The sequence below is a fragment of the Opisthocomus hoazin genome, chromosome 4 (genome assembly GCF_030867145.1).
Source record: "Opisthocomus hoazin isolate bOpiHoa1 chromosome 4, bOpiHoa1.hap1, whole genome shotgun sequence".
Taxonomy (NCBI): Eukaryota; Metazoa; Chordata; class Aves; order Opisthocomiformes; family Opisthocomidae; genus Opisthocomus; species Opisthocomus hoazin.
Genome location: NC_134417.1, coordinates 93723073 through 93738396, shown reverse-complemented (window position 1 = coordinate 93738396; position 15324 = coordinate 93723073). Strand labels below are relative to the sequence as shown.

The 15324-nt window shown below is 57.7% G+C and overlaps 2 protein-coding genes across 7 annotated transcripts in view; one reads left to right on the top strand and one right to left on the bottom strand.

Moving 5' to 3' along the window:
* KLHL18 (kelch like family member 18) overlaps nt 1-12335 on the bottom strand; it is a 36146-nt gene extending 23811 nt beyond the window's left edge. For 2 of the 3 annotated variants that reach the window (XM_075419967.1, XM_075419968.1), the window contains exon 1: nt 12159-12335. In XM_075419967.1, the coding sequence (XP_075276082.1) occupies nt 12159-12317 (159 nt within the window). In that variant the 5' untranslated portion in view covers nt 12318-12335. Of the gene's footprint in view, nt 1-5857; nt 5879-12158 lie in introns of those variants that run through there. The other variant, XM_075419969.1, reaches the window with a different exon arrangement.
* A 99-nt stretch (nt 12336-12434) lies between these two features.
* Nucleotides 12435-15324, top strand: part of KIF9 (kinesin family member 9) — a 34720-nt gene continuing 31830 nt past the window's right edge. For 3 of the 4 annotated variants that reach the window (XM_075419964.1, XM_075419962.1, XM_075419966.1), the window contains exons 1-2: nt 12441-12524; nt 13471-13556. The gene's annotated coding sequence lies outside the window, so the exon portion shown is untranslated. Of the gene's footprint in view, nt 12525-13470; nt 13557-15324 lie in introns of all 4 variants that reach the window. The other variant, XM_075419963.1, reaches the window with a different exon arrangement.

Below are 15324 nucleotides of genomic sequence, written 5' to 3'. Positions count from 1 at the left end.
TTTCAGTCGTGAAGGGCTGTGGCGCGCCGACAGCCGCCGGCACCGCTGAACCGGAGAAGCCCAGCCGCAACCGCCCGTCCTGTTTCTTCTGAGGGGTTCAGAGCCACAGCTCCCGGCCTCTGCCTCCTGCTCACAGCACGAGCCGGTCCTCTGCCCGTCCCTCTCCGACGGATCCGGATATTAAACTGCATCTCCACTGCCTGCACTTCTCCCTGGGAAAGGGATCAAAGCACAAGAGGTTCTCCTAGAATCATAGCATGGTTTGGGTTGGAAGGGACCCTAAAGATCATCTGGTTCCAACCCCCCTGCCAGGAGCAGGGACCCCTTCCCCCAGCCCAGGGTGCTCAGAGCTCCATCCATCCTGGTCTTGAACCCTGCCAGGGAGGGGGCAGCCACAGCTTCTCTGGGCAGCCTGGGCCAGGGCCTCACCACCCTCCTGGGGAAGAAATGAAAGAAATGAAGAAATTCTTCACGCTCCAAGTCCAAACACAGCAGATTTTAGCGCTGTTCAAGAGTTTACGCAGAGCTGAAGCTTTCCACTGAATTTCAGTTTCAGGGATCACAGAATCATAGGATCACTAAGGTTGGAAAAGACCTCGAAGATCATAAAGTCCAACGGTCACCCCAACACCCCCATGCCTGCTAAACCATGTCCCCAAGGGCCACATCCAGACGGTGTTTGAACCCCTCCAGGGATGGGGACTCCCCCACTGCCCTGGGCAGCCTGGCCCAAGGCCTGACCACTCTCTCAGCACAGACATTTTGCCCAGTCTCCAAGCTGAACCTCCCCTGACGCAGCTTGAGGCCATCGCCTCTCGTCCTGTCGCTGGTTCCTGGGGAGCAGAGACCAACCCCCCCTCACTGCACCCTCCTGGCAGGGAGCTGCAGAGAGCGAGAAGGTCTCCCCTCAGCCTCCTCTTCTCCAGACAATCTGTTGCCATGTTCTCACCCCATGATGGGCTGCCACCAAACGGCCTCGTTATAAATAATACGTCTGGTTATTGCAAAAGCAATCGCTTATGCTCATTCAGCAAGATTCCTGATGGATTAATGAGGGCTGCATCATCCCAGGGATGAAACACCTTGTGCCTGGGCAGCACCACCCTTCCGGCTCCGAGCCGCTCAGCTGCTCCACGGAACAGGATTGTTCCCCTGGTGCAGTACTCGCCCTTCGTTAAGAGTTTCACCTTGGGGAACGCCCCATTTAACAGAGCAGCTGCAGCAGGGGTGACCCTGCACAGGCAGGGCAGGGTTTGAACTATGGTTGACCAGGGTTGAACTTGCGGATGACAGGGTGACCATGAGCCAGCAGCGTGCCCTGGCTGCCCAGAAGGCCAATGGTCTCCTGGGGTGCATTCAGAGGAGTGTGGGCAGCAGGGCGAGGGAGGGTCTCCTCCCCCTCTGCTCTGCCCCACTGAGGCCTCATCTGCAGTGCTGTGTCCAGTGTTGGGCTCCCCACTTCAAGAAAGATGAGGAGCTACTGGAGAGAGCCCAGCGCAGGGCTACGAGGATGAGGAGGGGACTGGAGCATCTCTCCTAGGAGGAGAGGCTGAGGGAGCTGGGCTTGTTCAGCCTGGAGAAGAGAAGGCTGAGAGGGGACCTTCGAAATGCCTCTAAACATCTGCAGGGTGGGGGTCAGGAGGACGGGGCCAGACTCTTCCCAGTGGTGCCCAGCGACAGGACAAGGGCCAACGGGCACAAACTGAAGCCGAGGAAGCTCCAGCTGAACCCGAGGAAGAACTTCTTCCCTCTGAGGGTGACGGAGCACTGGAACAGGCTGCCCAGGGAGGTTGTGGAGTCTCCTTCTCTGGAGATATTCAAGACCCGCCTGGACAAGGTCCTGTGCAGCCTGCTGTGGGTGACCCTGCTTCGGCAGGGGGGTTGGACTAGATGACCCACAGAGGTCCCTTCCAACCCCTACTATTCTGTGATTCTGTGATTCACAGCCCCAGCAAAGCACCTCACCTTTCAGAAGATTTCCACCTTGATGCAAGGACAGGCTATTCTAGAGCACATAATTTTAGGGGCTTTTCTTTTAAGGCACAAGATGCTGTTTACCAGAAGCGAGAAGAGAACCAGTGCTTGCTAAGCATCCTTACTGACCATGAATATCACAAAATTCCCCTTCCAACGTGTTCTCCAGACGAGTCACAAAAAGCCACGCTCTCCCTTACACTCCCACGTCCACGAAATGTTACCAAGCTCCAGGGTACAATGAAGCCTTCTCCGTCCAAGAAACGGGTGTAGGTGTGACAAAGGCATCTACTGTTTTCACCACATCGTTACGCTGCGTGGCTGAGAAGTCTCTCGAGTTCTCTGCTGCAGAGATCTTCTCAAAAAAACACAACCCACCATCCTTCCTGACATTCGAGTCGCAGAGAGGCCAGAGGAGAAATTCAGCTACAGTCCAAGCCAGCGTAGCAAAGTTTTGCTAGGCAGGAGATAACGGAACGGTCAAGTTTAAGAGATCTTGTGTGAAAATGTAGAGTTTCAGAAAAAAACCCTCTGTCCCTACGCGCCCCTCCCCACCCAAACAGCAGCAAGACGAGACGGGAAAGAGTTTTGATCAAAGCTGGCATGTGCAAAACCTAGAGATTGATCCTGTTAAGTCATACATCCTCCTGGTCGAGATTAATTAGACTCCTGCTGATATAAGGGTAATTAATTGCTCTGAACCAGAAAGGACATCCCATTTTCACGTACACCACACGAGCACTCCCAGATAATTCCCTTCCCATTCTGAGGAGCTGCACTGCTTTGCTGGAGCCCAGTCTCTCCAGCTCCTGCCAGTCACCCCAGATCTCCCTGGTACTCTGACAGCCCCTCGGCAACACGGAGAACGCCCATCCTCCGCTCTTAACCCATCCCACGGCATCGACGGGCAAGAAGCAGCTGCCAGGGCCCCTGCCAGCCACCAGGTTAAAAATCCAGGTCCCTGCCAGCCACCAGCTTAAAAATCCAGGTCCCTGAAGCCCACCCGAAGCTGTAGGACAAGCCTGGCTTTAAGGCAAGCAAATCAAAACCAGTGCATGGGGGTCTGGAAGTCACACAGCAAGCCTTTTCGCCGCGCTCAAAGCAGCCGAGGAAAAAGCTTAGTGCAGAAACGTGCGGTTTCTGCTAACGCCTCAGGTTTAATGTTTTCATCAAGCACTAAAAATACTCGTCTTTTACATAAGAGGAGCAGCGTTTACACTGGCTGAGGCCTCGGGTGAGAAAACGAGTCCAATCGTAATCCAAAGCAGCTCGTTACGGCTGTACGACAAGATCTAAATAGGATCTTTAACCTAAAGGTCTCCTGTGCATAACATAACAGATTATTTGTTTTTCAAACCTATCAGCTCCTCAAATAAACAAATATTCCCTCTCCCCCCGAGCTCATTTTCCTCCAGGATCTCAGCGACGCGCTCCAAAATCCGCAGCGCAGCCAGGAGCGGGGTTTTCAAGGACCCTGCTGAAATGACGCGGGCAGCCTAAGCCGTCTGGAATTCCACTTCTCTGCCTCGGCGGGACGAAGGGAGGCTCCTCCACCTCTGCCTCTGCCTGCCAACGGCGGCTCTCCCGGGTGCATCTGCTTCATGCTCGGAGGGTTTCGAGTTAACGGGCTGCTTTGGAAAGAACGGAGATTAGAAGGGGGGGAAAGCCAACAGGACCCCGACGCGGATTGCACACCCAACAAATAACAGAACCTCGCCACAGCTCGGAAGTATTTCAACTTGCCGGGCTTGCGTTCTTTTTTTAAGAGACTTTTCACAGAATCACAGAATCACAGAATAGTAGGGGTTGGAAGGGACCTCTGTGGGTCATCTAGTCCAACCCTCCTGCTGAAGCAGGGTCACCCAGAGCAGGCTGCACAGGACCTTGTCCAGGCGGGTCTTGAATATCTCCAAAGAAGGAGACTCCACAACCTCCCTGGGCAGCCTGGGCCAGGGCTCCGTCACCCTCAGAGGGAAGAAGTTCTTCCTCGGGTTCAGCTGGAGCTTCCTCAGCTTCAGTTTGTGCCCGTTGCCCCTTGTCCTGTCACTGGGCACCACTGCAAAGAGCTTGGCCCCATCCTCCTGACCCCCACCCTGCAGATATTTGTAGGCATTTCTAAGGTCCCCTCGCAGCCTTCTCTTCTCCAGGCTGAACAAGCCCAGCTCCCTCAGCCTCTCCTCCTAGGAGAGATGCTCCAGTCCCCTCCTCATCCTCGGAGCCCTGCGCTGGGCTCTCTCCAGTAGCTCTTCATCTTTCTTGAACTGGGGAGCCCAGAACTGGACACAGTACTCCAGATGAGGCCTCACCAATGCAGTGTAGAGGGGAAAATTTCTAATTTTCTAATTAGCCTTGGAGTTAGTCACGGAAATGCTGCAGTCGAGTGATTTAAAATCAAACCAAGGAGCAGCAGCGGTAAGAGGAGCTCACAGTAACGTCGCTCTTCGCGGACTCGAAAAGGCACAAAACTGCTCTCTTTTCACAGAATCCCAGCATGGCAGGGGTTGGAGGGGACCTCTGGAGATCCCCCAGCCCAACCCCCTGCCCAAGCAGGGTCACCCACAGCAGGCTGCACAGCACCGCGGCCAGGCGGGGCTGGAATATCTCCAGAGAAGGAGACTCCCCAGCCCCTCTGGGCAGCCTGGGCCAGGGCTCCGTCACCCTCAGAGGGAAGAAGTTCTTCCTCGGGTTCAGCTGGAGCTTCCTCTGCTTCAGTTTGTGCCCGTTGCCCCTTGTCCTGTCGCTGGGCACCACTGCAAAGAGTCCGGCCCCATCCTCCTGACCCCCACCCTGCAGATATTTAGAGGCATTTCCAAGGTCCCCTCTCAGCCTTCTCTTCTCCAGGCTGAACAAGCCCAGCTCCCTCAGCCTCTCCTCCTAGGGGAGATGCTCCAGTCCCCTCCTCATCCTCAGAGCCCTGTGCTGGGCTCTCTCCAGTAGCTCCTCATCTTTCTTGAACTGGGGAGCCCAGCACTGGACACAGCACTGCAGATGGGGCCTCAGTGGGGCAGAGCAGAGGGGGAGGAGACCCTCCCTCGCCCTGCTGCCCACTCTCCTCTGAATGCACCCCAGGAGACCATTGGCCTTCTGGGCAGCCAGGGCACGCTGCTGGCTCATGGTCACCCTGTCGTCCCCCAGCACTCCCAGTCCCTCTCTGCAGAGCTGCTCCCCAGCAGCTCAGCCCCAGCCTGTACTTTTGACAGAGGTTTAGCCCAGATCGCTGGAGGTGCCAGCCGGGCGCTCAGGTCTCCTCTGGCTCCGACTGGAGCAAGCAGGAGCTATCAAGACATTTGTTCCCCCCAAATTTATTGATGAAGAAATAGGATGGGTAGTGCTCCCCTGTTTAATGAGCGGTGCAGTCCACAGGCTCCCAGCAAGCCGCTGCTGTGTCCCCAGAGAGCACTTGTACCTTGGCCTGAAACGGCGACGCAAAATTCCAGAAAACAAAGCTGCCCAGGCAGCTTTCATCTCGAGAGGATGTTTGTCTTCAAAAAAACAACCAACAATGCTCAGGAAGAACGTGAATACCGAGCAGCTTCTTTACTGCAATTCAAAAGCAGATCAGGAGCTCCAGATCGGGGACAAACACCCCCCCGAATACCTGCGCTCGTCAGCGAACCGCAATGCTTCGCGCCTTTCCAGCTTTTATTTGTGAGCTCTAAAATGGTTCTGGAACACACACACACAGAGAAAAGATGAGAAATCCACCGTAAAATAAGAGGGAAAGGTTCTGCTGTGCTGTTGTGTACAGGAAAGCAAAGTAACGAGGGACTAAATTTAACGCAGAGCTTTTCTCATCCGGTGAACTTAGCACGCAGCTAATTGATTTCCAGCAATAAGGTAAAACCAACGGCAGTGCCGACAGGAGAAATGACTGAAGACTCACGGGTCATGTTTCGACAGGAGGCGATGCTACGGGTGAAAGGCTCCGGGGAGCAGCAGAGCAGCACCTGGCCAGGAGCGTGACAGCACTGCAGACAGCGAGGCAGCCAGAAAACGACCCAAAAGTCCGTCAGCGTGAAGACAGCCTGAAAGAAAACGCTTTCCAGCCAGCTCCTGGGGAAAAGAAAATGCTTTCCAGCTAGCTCCTGGGGAAAACTGGGTGGACGCAGGAATAAAACCTCACGGGTTTAATCCAAAAACCCCAGCTGTCAGTACCTGTGGTGACACCAAACTGGGAGGTGTGGTAGACACACCAGCAGGCTGTGCTGCCATTCAGCGTGACCTGGATAGGCTGGAAAGCTGGGCAGAGAGGAACCTGATGAGGTTCAACAAAGCCAAATGCAGGGTCCTGCACCTGGGGAGGAACAACCCCAGGCACCAGTACAGGCGTGGGATGGACCTGCTGGAGAGCAGCTCTGCGGAGAGGGACCTGGGTGTCCTGGGGTACGACAGGTTAACCATGAGCCAGCAGTGTGCCCTGGCTGCCAAGAAAGCCAATGGGGTCCTGGGGTGCATCAAGAAGAGTGTGGGCAGCAGGACGAGGGAGGGTCTCCTCCCCCTCTACACTGCCCTAGTGAGGCCCCATCTGGAGTACTGTGTCCAGTTCTGGGCTCCCCAGTTCAAGAAAGATGAGGAGCTACTGGAGAGAGCCCAGCGCAGGGCTCCGAGGATGAGGAGGGGACTGGAGCATCTCTCCTAGGAGGAGAGGCTGAGGGAGCTGGGCTTGTTCAGCCTGGAGAAGAGAAGGCTGAGAGGGGACCTAATAAATGCTTATAAATATCTGCAGGGTGGGGGTCAGGAGGCCGGGGCCAGACTCTTTGCAGTGGTGCCCAGCGACAGGACAAGGGGCAACGGGCACAAACTGAAGCCGAGGAAGCTCCAGCTGAACCTGAGGAAGAACTTCTTCACTCTGAGGGTGACGGAGCCCTGGCCCAGGCTGCCCAGAGGGGCTGGGGAGTCTCCTTCTCTGGAGATATTCCAGCCCCGCCTGGCCGCGGTGCTGTGCAGCCTGCTGTGGGTGACCCTGCTTCGGCAGGGGGTTGGGCTGGGTGACCCCCAGAGGTCCCTTCCAACCCCTATTATTCTGTGATTCTGTGACATCCGACCCATAGTGGTGGCACCGGAGGAGATCTCCCCGCGGCAGGTTCTGCTCCATGGCTGGAGACGCGAAGCACGTGACGCCTGAACCTAACCCCAACAGGTATTTAGGCTTTGCTACTCACAGCCCGTTTCCAGCCTGAGGAACGTGGAGAAATCAAGCTTCAGTCCATCACTGGGACCCCCAGTTTGGCCCCAGATGCAGGGCATGGAGAGGAGCACGGAGAATGGCTGCTTCTCTGCTGGACGCCCTGATTTCGCAGCCTACCATCGCACCTCAAAGCGTACGGCCCAAAGCCAAAAATGAAATTTGAGATGAGTCTATCAGTCTCCAAACCACTTGAGATGTCCATATCTGTAGCTAAAAGCCTCAAAACCTACCAAACTAAAAAAAAAAAAAGGGAAGAAGCTTCCTTCCTGCACACTTAACGATTGCTAGAAGAGCAGTGAGGCTGGGGAGGGGGCTGGAGAAGAAGTCTGCTGAGGAGCGGCTGAGGGAGCTGGGGCTGTTCCGTCTGGAGAAGAGGAGGCTGAGGGGAGACCTTCTCGCTCTCTGCAGCTCCCTGCCAGGAGGGTGCAGTGAGGGGGGGTTGGGCTCTGCTCCCCAGGAACCAGCGACAGGACGAGAGGCGATGGCCTCAAGCTGCATCAGGGGAGGTTCAGCTTGGAGATTGGGAAAAATGTCTGTGCTGAGAGAGTGGTCAGGCCTTGGGCCAGGCTGCCCAGGGCAGTGGGGGAGTCCCCATCCCTGGAGGGGTTCAAACACCGTCTGGATGTGGCACTTGGGGACATGGTTGAGTAGGCGTGGGGGTGTTGGGGTGGCAGTTGGACTTGATCTTAGAGATTTTTGCCAACCTTAATGATTCTGTGATTCCATGATTCTCCAGGCTTGCCCTTCCCCCGTCATAGCCACGACCACCATCAGCTTGGCCAACACCACCAATCCTGGACACGGAGAGAAGCACAAGTGATCCCTGCAAGACTCTTCCATAATATCACCCTGCTCAGGTGAAACTGGCCAACAGGTTTTTCCTTTGAACCAGACAAGGCCACGCTGAGGCACAATCTAGCGATCCTGAGAGAAGAAAGCAGCAGCAGAAATTCAGCTTTCATAAGCAAAAATCCTACTCCCACCGGAGGAAAATGAGCGAACCGCAGAACCAGGTGTGCCTCCTCCCCTTCCCTCCTCCCTCCAGTTTACTCACAGGCATTTCTACCGAACCATCCTCAAATTATTGGCTAAATAAACACTTTTGAGAGTTGCCAAAGGGAGACTGAAAAGACAGATGCCTGTGATGGAACACCTTCAAGAGGAGCTCCAACCTGCAGCTATTTAAGAGACGGGAATAGAAACGGACGTTTCAAACCCACAGCCTTGCCCATCGGCAGAGGAAAGGAGCTTTGGCTCTCGGTGAAGACACCCTAAGCCGCCGGGAAGACGCGCGGCTCCCTTCCTGCCCCGTGAAACTCCGTTTTCACCTGGGCCATCACGAGAAGCAGCGGCAGATTTCCCTAAGCTGAGTCTGACTAATCGGAGCTCCGAGGGAGCCAGCTAAATCAGCACTTCTTGCTTTTAATCGCTTCTAAACCCGGCTGCCGCACGCTGCCGAGGCAGCCCCGTCTCCCGCAGAGCGGCACGAACTGCAGCGAGGCGGCTTCCGAGAGAGGAGAACAAATTCTGCCCCTCCTGTTTACTGAATGAATGCCTGCCTGGCTTGACGAGGGGAATAATTAAAACAAACAAACGAGAGTGCCGACACTTCCTCACAATTTTAGGCCTGTTTGTACAGCAAACATCTCTGTGCGCTGGGAGAATCATTTACAGCCGTTGACCCCAACGCTGGTATCGGTGGAGAGGCCACTAAAAACCCAAACCGTGACGCAACAACGCTGCTCGCTCCTGTTTCAGCTGCGAGTGTGAACAGAATCCCAGAATCCCAGCACGGCAGGGGTTGGAGGGGACCTCTGGGGGTCACCCAGCCCAACCCCCTGCCCAAGCAGGGTCACCCACAGCAGGCTGCACAGCACCGCGGCCAGGCGGGGCTTGAATATCTCCAGAGAAGGAGACTCCCCAGCCCCTCTGGGCAGCCTGGGCCAGGGCTCCGTCACCCTCAGAGGGAAGAAGTTCTTCCTCGGGTTCAGCTGGAGCTTCCTCGGCTTCAGTTTGTGCCCGTTGCCCCTTGTCCTGTCGCTGGGCACCACTGCAAAGAGTCTGGCCCCGGCCTCCTGACCCCCACCCTGCAGATATTTAGAGGCATTTCCAAGGTCCCCTCTCAGACTTCTCTTCTCCAGGCTGAACAAGCCCAGCTCCCTCAGCCTCTCCTCCTAGGAGAGATGCTCCAGTCCCCTCCTCATCCTCGTAGCCCTGCGCTGGGCTCTCTCCAGTAGCTCCTCATCTTTCTTGAAGTGGGGAGCCCAGCACTGGACACAGCACTGCAGATGGGGCCTCAGTGGGGCAGAGCAGAGGGGGAGGAGACCCTCCCTCGCCCTGCTGCCCACACTCCTCTGAATGCACCCCAGGAGACCATTGGCCTTCTGGGCAGCCAGGGCACGCTGCTGGCTCATGGTCACCCTGTCGTCCCCCAGCACTCCCAGTCCCTCTCCGCAGAGGTGCTTTTCCGACCTTCACTTTGGGTCAGAAGCATTTAAACGCCGTCCCCGCTAGCCAACGCGCTCGGCGGGCTCCTTCTGCCGCGCACCGGATTTACAGCTTCACCGACGCACGCGGAAAGCGTTCCCGAGCGAGGTCAGGGCCGAGCACGGTTTGCGTCAGCGCTGCTCAAGGTGGCTGACCGATTCAGAGCCGCCTCCGAAGTCGAGCTAAGAAAAATGACTTCTTCAGCATCCAGCAGCTGGAGAAGACACCCTGTACCGAGCCATGGGGAGGAGAGGCTTGGCTCAGTTTCAGCAGGCTCCATGAATTCAATCACCACGGGACGCGCCGGCGCTGAGAAATCTCACGTCGAGAGGCAGACGCGGCAAAGCGGTGGCTGCCTTTACACGACGACTCAACGCAACGAGAGGAACCAAACGAGCGAAGTACTTCGGATTCTGAGGCTGCGTGTACACGAGGGAACGCTGGACCGTTTGAACCAACACGGAAACACGCTGCCAGCCCCCTGCCAAACGCATCTGTCATCGCTGCGAGCTCTCTTCAGAATTAACCAGGCAGTGGAGAAAGTGAGGACTCGTTTTAGGAACGACAGAGACATCTTTCTTAACAGATTTTAAGCTTTTGTAGGGATGAGAGGCTCTGCACCCTCCCCAGATAGCAACAGACCCTGGAACGAAATAATAAAAGGAAAAAAGAAAGCGGGGCCAACGCGGTGCCCTCGTCCTTAACGCTGCCCAGCACCGTCACGGCGCTCCGTCCGCCAGCTCCTTCAGCCCTCGAGACCTCAGTTTTCCCACTTTGCCACAGAAGACACACAAAGTGAGATAAGCAAGATTAAAAAAGCACTTTGCTATGGTAAATCTACGGGAAAACTTCTTCAGAAGAGTTTCACTGAACAATGGTGGGGCAGTTCATTGAGATAAGGCCGGGGTCACACACCTCGTCGCTATTGTCTCCCTCTGGACCACGCAGGGCAGCGCAGCCCCAGCAAGGGCACGCACAGCCAGCTCACCACCGCGATTCCGGAGGCGTGGGACTCGCAGGACCTGAGAATCTTCTTCTGCAACACAAAGCTACTTCAATAATACAAAGTTTAAACCTAACAAAACGGCGTTCTCCACCACAAACCAGTTCTGTCACAGAATTTCCCCCAGGTTATGGCACAAACACCGCGTCTGAGAAGCTAACAACCCCTGCCAAGGCGGAGCAGCGCACTGCCGGGCTCTTCACAAGGAGCATTTCACCCTGCGAAGCGGTCTCCGCCTGCGGGAGGCTGCAGCTGATCTGTGGGGAGCGCGGGGCTGCACCCCAATCACGCGTCCTGCGCTCCCCACGCCAGGCACAGCCCTCGTCGGCTCCGTCTTTTGGCAGCGGGAGGTAGGTGAAAAGTTTCAGCATGAGTAGGCTGGGAAACACCTTCACGTTTAATTAAACTTCAGAGTTCATTCTGGCATGACTCAATCAATCCTAGGAGTTGCATGTTGCACCCAGCCCACAACAAACTCCTCTGCTCATGAGCTCCCGGTCTGAAGGACTCCGGCACCGGCCACCTTACAGCCCGCTCCTGCAGAGCCAGGCACACGGTCCTGAGGGTTTGCCAAGCTTGCAGACTGTTTCTCCGATGTAAGAAAGTGATGTTCTTCAGAGAATCACAGAATGCTTTGGGTCGGGAGGGACCTTAAAGTTCATCTGGTTCCAACCTCCCTGCCATGAGCAGGGACCCCTTCCCCCAGCCCAGGGTGCTCAGAGCTCCATCCAACCTGGCCTTGAGCACTGCCAGGGAGGGGGTAGCCACAGCTTCTCTGGGCAGCCTGGGCCAGGGCCTCACCACCCTCCTGGGGAAGAATTTCTGCCTTCTGCCTCATCTAAATCTCCCCTCTCTCAGCTTGAAGCCATCACCCCTTGTCCCATCACTCCAGGCCCTTGTCCCAGCCCCTCTCCAGCTCTCCTGAAGCCCCTCCAGGCCCTGGCAGCTGCTCTAAGGTCTCCCCGCAGCCTTCTCCTCCCCAGGCTGAGCAGCCCCAGCTCTCCCAGCCTCTCCTCCCAGCACAGGGGTTCCAGCCCTCGCATCATTGCTGGGGCCTCCTCTGGCCCCGCTCCCACAGCTCCAGCTCTGTCCTGTGCTGAGGGCTCCAGAGCTGGACGCAGGACTCCCGGGGGGTCTCGGCAGAGCGGGGCAGAGGGGCAGAATCCCCTCCCTCGCCCTGTGCCCATGCTGCTGGGGATGCAGCCCAGGGCACGGGTGGCCTTCGGGGCTGCCAGCGCACATTGGTGGCTCATGTCCAGCTCCTCACCCCCCAGCACCCCCAAACTCTCAAGAGATAAAGGCCCAGCGCCCCCCCCCATACCCCACCAAAGGGGCCTGGGGGGGGTCTCACCTCCCCCCTTCCCCCCACCTAAGGGTCCCTCTGCTCCCCGCCTTCCTCCAAAAAGAGACCCGAGGGAACACCGGGAAAGGGAGATGGAGGGAGGGAGGGGTCCCTCATCCCCTCACCCCCCCTCAGGGCCGGGGTCCCGCCGGGCCAGGCCGCACCTTGAGGGTCACGTCGCAGAGCTTGCCCTGCCGCCGGATCTCGCCCATCACGCCGTAGCCCCGGCTGGGCAGATCGCCCACCGAGAAGTGCACCAGGTCCTCGGGGTCCAGCTCCGCTTCGGCTCCCCCCGCCGCCGCCGCCACCGCCTCCTCCAGCATCTTCCCGGCCGCCGCGCTTCGCCTCCCCCCGCGCCTTGGCCCCGCCCGGCCGCCGTAGCGCGGCCTAAACCTCCTCCTCCCCTCCCGCTTCCGCCTCCCGCCGCGCTTCCGGGAGAGGCCGGAAGTGACGCCGGTACCATGGCAACGGCGTGCACAGCCCCGCCGGCCGCCGCGGCCTTCCCCCGCACGGGCCCGGCTGAGGCGGAGGTAGGTGAGGGGCGGGGGGTGCCCCCTCCCCGGGGCCCAGGCCTCCCCTGACAGCGGTGGTGGCCCCGGCCGCGTCAGCGCCCCGGGGTTTGCGCTCTCCTGCGGGCCTCGTCCCCTTCTCAGCACCTCGTCCCCCTCCTTAAGGTCTCGTCCCCCGCCTCAAAGCCTGGTCCCCCTCCCTCAAGGCCTCGTCCCCCTCCCTCAAGGCCTCGTCCCCCTCCCTCAAGGCCTCGTCCCCCTCCTCAAGGCCTCCTTCCCCCACCCCCCAAAGCCTCGTCCCCTCCTCCAGACCTTGTCCCCTCCTCAAGGATTTGTCCCGCTCCTCCAGGTCCTGTCCCCCTCCTCCAGGTCCCATCGCCCTCTGTCAAGGCCTCGTCCCCCTCCTGCAGGCCTCGTCCGCCTCCTCCAGGCCTCGTCCCCCGCCTCAAAGCCTCGTCCCCCTCCTCAAGGCTTTGTCCTTCTCCTCAAAGCCTCATCCCCCTCCTTAAGGTCTTGTCCTCCTCCTCCAGGCCTTGTACCCTCCTCAAGCCCTCGTCCCCCTCCCCAAGGTCTCGTCCCCCTCCCCAAGGTCTCATCCCCCTCCTCAGGTTCTCGTCCCCTCCTGCAGGTCTCGACCCCCAGCTCCCCCAGGCTTTGTTTCCCCCACCCCAGGCCATGTCTCCATAGGCCTTGCTCCCCCCCTTGCTGCCCCCAGCCTCACCTCTTCAAGACGTTGTTTCTCTCCTCAAGTCTTTGTCTCCCCACCATCTCCATCCCCCCCCCCCAGGTCTGCATAATCGTGGAAGATCCTTCCCCTGTCCCTGCAGCCCCCCTCGGCCCCAGTCTCCTTCGCCTTTGTCCCCAGCAAGCGGGGCTGTGGCCGTGGCAGCCCACGGCACTCCCTGTGTTCCCCGTTATCCCGGCCACCCTCAAGCCCTCATCCCACCTCTTCCATCATCTCTCCTAGGTCCCCGTTACCGGTGCACCCGTGTCACCCTCCGCCTCGCATCCCGCGCTCTCCGGTTGCTTTGCTCTCAGCTGGGAAGGCAGCAGGTAACTGGGGGCTGCTCTCTCCCCCCTTCTCCTGGGGGCAGAGGTGGCCCTGGGCATGCAGATGGCCTGGGGTGCCGAGGCAGGACTTTCTGGTGTCCAACTGGGTGGATTCAACTCTCAAAGCATCACTGGAACTTGAATCCTGGGGGCTGCCTCATGGTCACCACCTCCCCCAAAGCAGCTTTGCTTCCCCAGTTTGCCTCTCGTGTTTAGGACAAGGGGGAGTGGTTTTAAACTAAAAGAAGGGAGATTTGGACTGGATATAAGGAAGAAATTTTTCACGCTGAGGTTGGTGAGGCTCTGGAACCACGTTGCCCAGCAAGGTGGGAGATGCCCCATCCCTGGAAACATCCCAGGCCAGGCTGGACGGGGCTCTGAGCAGCCTGATCCAGTGGAAGATGTCCCTGCCCATGGCAGGGGGTTGCACTGGGTGCCTCTAAAGGGCCCTTCCCACCCAAACCACGCCGTGATTCCATTCTGTGATCCTATGATTTGGCCCAAGCTTTTGCCTCTCCGTGGTGGGTGAGCTCAGGTCTCCCAGGCAGAATGGAAAACCGCACTTCGCAGCTCTGGGTGCACATTTCTGTGCCAATCAGCCCCAAAATTTCCAGCTAAGATTTCGCTTTGGCACCAGTCTTTGTGTGGGCACGTTGGTGTCTGCCTCCATTGCAGAGGTAACTGTGCTTCCATTAATTCCAAGCAGAAACAGTCCGTTAGTCCTGGGACTAACGAACGGGGCAGTCCTGCTGCCTTCAGCTGCTGTGTAAGGAGGGACCGAGGAGCTGGGGTTTCCTGGAATCACAGAACAGTTTGGTTTGGGAGGGACCTTAGAGATGATCATCTCTTTCCACCCCCCTCTGTGGGCAGGGACCCCTTTGACCAGCCCAGGGTGCTCAGAGGGTGTTTTGGCCCCTCGTCATGAAGGGCTTGAAAACCCACGGCCTGGGTCGCTTTGCTTGCTTGGTTTACGTTATGGGTGCTGAACGACGAGCGAAGGTGACGGCAATTCTCACTCTTGTCCTTTGAACATTTATTGCTCGAAGGGGGGAAGGACAATTTAGTGGTGAAACAGCCAGAAACGTTTTTGGTTAGCTGACCAACAAACACGTAGTTTTCTTCGTAGTGCCTCGATAAAGATTGTGCTGCAGATAAAAAACAATTAATAATGTGATTGGTTGGGTGCTTGGGGTGTTGCTGTTGAGCTGGAGAGCTTGTTTGGTCTCCACGATGTTGGTTAGAAGTCTGTCAGAGAGGTGTTTCCCCATCTCACAGAATCACAGAATGCTGGGGGTTGGAAGGGACCTCTGTGGGTCACCCAGCCCAGCCCCCTGCCCAAGCAGGGTCACCCACAGCAGGCTGCACAGCACCGCGGCCAGGCGGGGCTGGAATATCTCCAGAGAAGGAGACTCCCCAGCCCCTCTGGGCAGCCTGGGCCAGGGCTCCGTCACCCTCACAGGGAAGAAGTTCTTCCTCGGGTTCAGCTGGAGCTTCCTCGGCTTCAGTTTGTGCCCGTTGCCCCTTGTCCTGGCGCTGGGCACCACTGCAAAGAGTCTGGCCCCGGCCTCCTGACCCCCACCCTGCAGATATTTAGAGGCATTTCCAAGGTCCCCTCTCAGCCTTCTCTTCTCCAGGCTGAACAAGCCCAGCTCCCTCAGCCTCTCCTCCTAGGACAGATGCTCCAGTCCCCTCCTCATCCTCGTAGCCCTGCGCTGGGCTCTCTCCAGTAGCTCCTCATCTTTCTTGAAATGGGGAGCCCAGCACTGGACAC